The sequence below is a fragment of the Ailuropoda melanoleuca genome, chromosome 2 (genome assembly GCF_002007445.2).
Source record: "Ailuropoda melanoleuca isolate Jingjing chromosome 2, ASM200744v2, whole genome shotgun sequence".
NCBI lineage: Eukaryota > Metazoa > Chordata > Mammalia > Carnivora > Ursidae > Ailuropoda > Ailuropoda melanoleuca.
In genome coordinates this window covers 60,317,912-60,323,911 of record NC_048219.1, presented here as the reverse complement: position 1 = coordinate 60,323,911, position 6,000 = coordinate 60,317,912, and the positions used below count along the sequence as shown (strand labels likewise).

The 6,000-nt window shown below is 36.3% G+C and overlaps 1 protein-coding gene across 4 annotated transcripts in view; it reads right to left on the bottom strand.

The window, feature by feature from the left end:
- Positions 1-730: 730 nt before the first annotated feature.
- The window catches only part of ZNF326 (zinc finger protein 326), a 37,052-nt gene continuing 31,782 nt past the window's right edge, over positions 731-6,000 (bottom strand). For all 4 annotated transcript variants that reach the window (XM_034653855.1, XM_034653856.1, XM_034653857.1 and 1 more), the window contains one exon: positions 731-1,589. In XM_034653855.1, coding sequence (XP_034509746.1) covers positions 1,254-1,589 — 336 coding nt within the window. In that variant the 3' untranslated portion in view covers positions 731-1,253. The remainder of the gene's footprint in view (positions 1,590-6,000) is intronic.

Below are 6,000 nucleotides of genomic sequence, written 5' to 3'. Positions count from 1 at the left end.
CCCCGAAATGTATTTATAAAAGCTTTGTTGTATGCAAGAAGAAATTACCTGTGAAATTCTACAAATGCCTATACATTCAGGCATTTAATACTTTAAAATTACTTAATATTCCCATATACGCATCCATTCAATGTGTCAAAATTTTGGGAAGCTAATTTATTTGACTGAAAGTCCCCCTCTCAAAAGAGGCCAGAGTAAAGATTCAAAGAAATAAGAGCACTACTTTTCAGTAACATAGATGGTCATTTGAAAATAGACTGTCAATCTCATCTTCTCTTTTTCAGTATGTGAGCCTACAAACTACAAAAAGCTTAAAAAAAAAAAAAAAAGAAATATTCAAGAGAAAAATCCTTCTTTTTTAGAAAAGTGATAGTTTGCTTCTTGGTTCTTCAGCTAAAAACAGACATGACAAAAGAACTAACACAACTATAAAAAATTATTTGTATCCAAATGTATTTTCAAGAAGGTTTCAAGATCTGACAGAGACACAAAGAAAAGGAAGGAACTGAAACAAGTATAAACAAGTCAGTTATAGACTGACCTCAACTTGAAATATGTTAAAAAATATTTTAGTACTTTTAAAAATGACTGAATTTTTTCTTTAATTCAACTCTTGTCAATCATCTTGATATACTGTGAGCTAAACTACATTAAGACAAAAGCCTTAAATACTCATTTAATTGATGAATTGTTTCATTTAAAATTGCTAATCCAGGGAAAGAGTTTTTGTAAAAATTGTTTTATTGCTACAAAGGGAAACATGGTCACAAAAAGCCTTTAAGCGTATCTTAACGCAAATTACTATTCAATGTCCAATGCCGTAAAAAAATACACAGTCAGAGCACAAAATACTTGCCCAATTTATCTCTTCTAGGGTAAGTATTCAAAACATTAATGCACACTTGAATATATACTCCCAACAGCAGCATTTAAGTTCAAATGATTAGATATACTAACAATACACATCTGTTATCCTTAACACCAATAAAGTAATAAAAATTAAGCTTAAAAATTATACAAACAATTTATCTAATCTAAGTTTGGTAGCTATAAAAACTGAACTAAAATAGTCTTACCTTCATTTTATTAAACAAATGCCAAACATTTAGAAATTATATAAAACAAATTTGAACGTGTGGAATGCATGCAACATGGGTGTTAATTCTCATATTTTAAACTATTAAAATTCTTACCCTTTTCCATATTAGGAGAGAAATTTAAAGCTTCTTTTCAATCTGACTAATACCTTATATTTAATTTTCTTCAGGTTGGTCAACAGGGAAGTCGACAGGCTCTTCCTTTGCTGCTTCTTCCTCTACTGCCTCTCCTTCCCCCACTGCCTCTCCGTCCCCCACTGCCTCTCCGTCCCCTGCTTCCGCTGTGTCTCCCACTCCCTCTACTCCTCCTCCTCCTCCCGCTTCCTCTGCTTCCTCCACTTCTTCTACTTCCTCTATCTCCCCCACTTCCTCCTCTTCTTCCTCCTCCTCCTCCTCTTCTTCAATAGGTTCATCAATCTTTTCTTCCTCTTCCTCATCTCCTTCTATCTGTTGATCTTGAGAATGATCTTGAATTTCAAAAGGATTCTCACCCTAAAAAGCCATGAGGAAAAATAGCTTTTAAAATCAGTACATTCATTTTTGTTATCAGTGAAATTTGTATTTGCTGTAACATTAAAAATAAATACAATTTGAAGCTTTTTATTTTAACTCACGAAAAATCCACTACATATTTGCTCAGCACCTATTTCATACCAAGGTGATAAATTACTTAAGTACTACTTTACATTCCATAAACTGCAACACTTAAAGGCCAAGTTTTCCTAACTGAATTTCTAAAATCATATACATATGACAAAAGCAAATATGTGAGTTTTGGTAGAAACAAAGTAGATAAAACAAAGATTTATGTTCTCCTAAATTACACCAAGATTCAATGTACTACTGTGGTAGGATCCCTTTAAAAAACACTCAAATGGGGTGCCTGGGTGGCTCAGTCATTAAGTGTCTGCCTTTGGCTCAGGGCGTGATCCCGGCATTCTGGGATCGAGCCCCACATCAGGCTCCTCTGCTGGGAGCCTGCTTCTTCCTCTCCCATCCCCCCTGCTTGTGTTCCCTCTCTTGCTGGCTGTCTCTTTGTCAAATAAATAAATAAAAATCTTAAAAAATAAATACATAAATAAATTAAAAACACTCAAATGAAAATCAAGTCTTTTTAAAAATGCAAATGAATGAAAATCAGGTACCTATTAGCTATGCCTTACTTTTACTTTTAAAAAGTAGCTAAGTCTTTAATTCACTATGGGCACCGGGGTGGCTCAGTCAGTTAAGCATCTGCCTTGGGCTCAGGTCATGATCTCAGGGTCCTGGGATCAATTCCCTGCTCAGCGGGGAGTCTGCTTCTCCCTCTCCCACTGCCTCTACCCCTGCTCGTGCTCTCTTTCTCTCTCAAATAAATAAAATCTTTAAAAAAAAAACCGTAATTCACTAACATTCACAGATACAACTTTTTTATATTAATTTATATAGATACTTGAATTATGTGTTTGGATTAAGTCTCATACACTAGACCATACCAGAAGGCTATATTAATATAGTAAGAAATGAAGAGGCAATGAAGGTTATTAACCAACAAAGTATAACCCTGGTGCTATATTTCAGGACCCATCAGGTAGGAATCCACATGATAAACTGAAGTCCTAAGAGAAGAAATACTAGTGACGGGGTTACTCTACTAATCCAGGAAAGGAAAGTGTAAAAGATGTAGCAGCACCATTAACAGAATATGTAAATTAGGATAGGGAAAGTGGAAGAAGCAGATGTATGTTGTATATAATTAGAATTTAAGATGTCTAAATGTCTAAGAGGCAGCTTGAAATTCACAACTCAAAAGAGAAGAGAGTTCAGAGTAAGACACTGAGATTTGTGAACTAAACACAGTGAATAGTGAGGCCAGGGAAATAAGTAGAATAAAAGGGCTGATGATCAAAACCCACTGAAAACGCCTATACATAGGGACAGAAGTTAGGGGGGAAAATACTCAGTGCAGGAGGAAACCCAGGATAGTAAAATATTATCTGGCAAAACAAAGTTTCAAGAATATAAGTGACAGATTAACAGTGTCAAATGATGCCAACAGGTAATACTAGAAAAGAACTGAAAAAGGTCACTAGAGTTGATAATTATCAAAGTTGAGTGCGGGTACTTGAGGGATTTATTACACTATCCACTTCCATATGTTTAAAATAGTAAATAATAAAATGTTTAAAAAAATGTATTTGAAAATTAAGTCACCAGTTATTTTAGGGCAGTTCCCAAAGTACGATGTAAGTGGAAGCTAGACAGCAAGGACTGGCCAAGAACAAGTCTTCATAATGTCCTCTAAGCTCTCAAAACCCACAGGCCTAAGTCCCACAATCTGAGACTTTAATTTAGTCAAGTGCTAGAGCTCTTGCTAAAAACACAAGTTCCTGAATCAATTTCAGACCTCTTGAATGAAAATTTTCCAGGGGAGAGATCTGGTAACCTGCACATTTAAGAAGCATTTCACTAGATACTAATCAGAGAAGTTTGGGAAACTCTAATTCAGAAGGCCTAAAAGAGGGCCTAGGCAGCTTTCTGTTTGACTTAAGCTTCACAAGGAATTCTAATTACATAATTCCAATTGAGAACTACCAGGTTAAAGAGTGGAAATGAAGAGCACAACTCAAGGTAAACTACCTTTCTAAGCACGGTGCTAAGAGAAAAGATAAGATGGGAAGGGGCAGAGTAGGGAAAGTCATTTTTAGCTTAGGGAACTTATAAGCATGTCTGTTTGTAGAAAAATAAAATAAAAAACAGAGAACAAGTAAGATACAGGCAAGGAGAGAGAAAACTAATGAAGCAAGAATACAGGTGAAAGGCAAAAAGGGGCTATCTTTCTTCACAGATAACAATAAAGGTGAGAGTAAGGCACATAAATCTAATGCAGGAAGGAGAAAACACAGTTCACATCTAATGTTCTCAATCTTCCTAAAGCAAAAGAAGTGGTAACAACATGGTAAGTAAAGAGAGTAGGGATGAAATCTAGATATGTTAAGAGCGGAAAAGCTTTGAAACAGCCACTGTAGGAAGCAGATTAAACTGATTGGTAATAGACAAAATTACTGCGAACTGCAGTGAAAATCTAGAACAGACAGTACTGGTATAATTCCATGACATTTGTAGCAAGACAGTTAATAAAGCTAACCATAGGGGCAACTGGGTGGCTCAGTGGGTTAAGTGTCTGCCTTCGGCTCAGGTCATGATCTCCAGGTCCTGGGATGGAGCCCTGCGTCGGGCTTCCTGCTCAGTGGGGAGTCTGCTTCTCCCTCTGCCTCCCCCCGCCCACCTTGTGCACACTCTCTCTCTCTCAAATAAATAAAATCTTTAACAACAAAAAGCTAACCATAGATGGCATAGTGCTGTGAACTGCTAAGTGGTAGGTAAGTGAGGAATTTTAGAAGGGCAGCACTGCATTGTTATAAGGCCTGACGATGAGTATCCACACCAGGGCGTGAAGGTAGAACAAGGTGATACAGTTGGAAAAACAGGGGAAATTGATGAACTGATTATTTTCATGGGACAATGATTAAAAAAGATATTTTGTCAGACTGGGAACACTTAAAGATGAAAGAGTTTTAAGTGATGACCAGAGCTGACCACGGGCAGAGAATGTTCTGGGGGAATAACAGCAGGGAACAGAGCAGATAGGAAAGCCGAACAAAGGGTATCACTGAGTTACGTGACACCAGTGCTTCTTGAATTTTAACATATTTATGAATCAACTGGGATCTTATTCAAATGAAACTGCATTTCTAATGAACTCCCAGGAGATGCTAATATTGTTGGTCTGTGGATCCCATTCACAGTAAAAAAAAATTCTAGAAGAGTTCCCAGTTCAGGTACTCTCTTCACAATATGCACATGAGCAAGACATTCCCACCAGTGATGTCTTTCACTCCATGAAGTGACTGTCAAGTGTAGCTTGGAAAGTCTACATAGATACTCACAATTGTATTCATCTCTCATTAAATATTACTTTCATACATCAATAGAAACTATTGGGGCGCCTGGGTGGCTCAGTCGTTAAGTGTCTGCCTTCAGCTGAGGGCGTGATCCCAGAGTCCTGGGATCGAGCCCCACATTGGGCTCCTCCGCTGGGAGCCTGCTTCATCCTCTCCCACTCCCCCCGCCTGTGTTCCCTCTCTCACTGGCTATCTCTCTCTCTCTGTCAAATAAATAAAATCTTTAAAAAAAAAAAAAAAGGAACTATTATTAACTTTTCAAAAGTTTGTGATATAGCAAGGATAAAAATCTAATTTTTCCTAATTTAGCAATGATGCTCTTACCTTTTTGATGCCATATCTCCCAAAAAATTGAATTTCAATTAGGGCTGCAGTCACTATTTTTTTTTGTTGTTGTTGTTGGACTGCATTACTCTGTTACAATTTCTGCATTCACCTTTTAAAAATGGTGCCAAGAAATGTAGTAAAAGTGACAAATATGACAAACCAGAAAATAGGACCCTCAGAAACAAGCTGAAAGAACTGAGATTTATTCAGCTTGTAAGTCACTTGGTTGAGATATAATAAGTTAATGGTCGTTAAATATATATATCAGGCTTCTTCACTGAGTACCTGTTAATCGCTACAATAGCCAAAATAAACAAAAATTCTCTAATCCATTTATAAAATCAAGATTAAGTTATAAATATAAATAATAGACTTACAAATTTTCAACATAACAGCTCTCTTCAGTGTAGAATGATTTCAAATGAGGTTTTACAAAGACTCATTAAGCTAACCTCTAAAATGTATTTCTGTTAATTTCCTAAATAATACTAAATTCTTATTTGTACAGTAAGTATATATATTATGCAAATAATTTTATGTAAAGAAGGATTACCTATAATAGCATATGGCTAAAAATTCTTAGAAGCAGCGTGCCAGGTGTACCTAATTGTTCACATCTGCGTTTACTAACA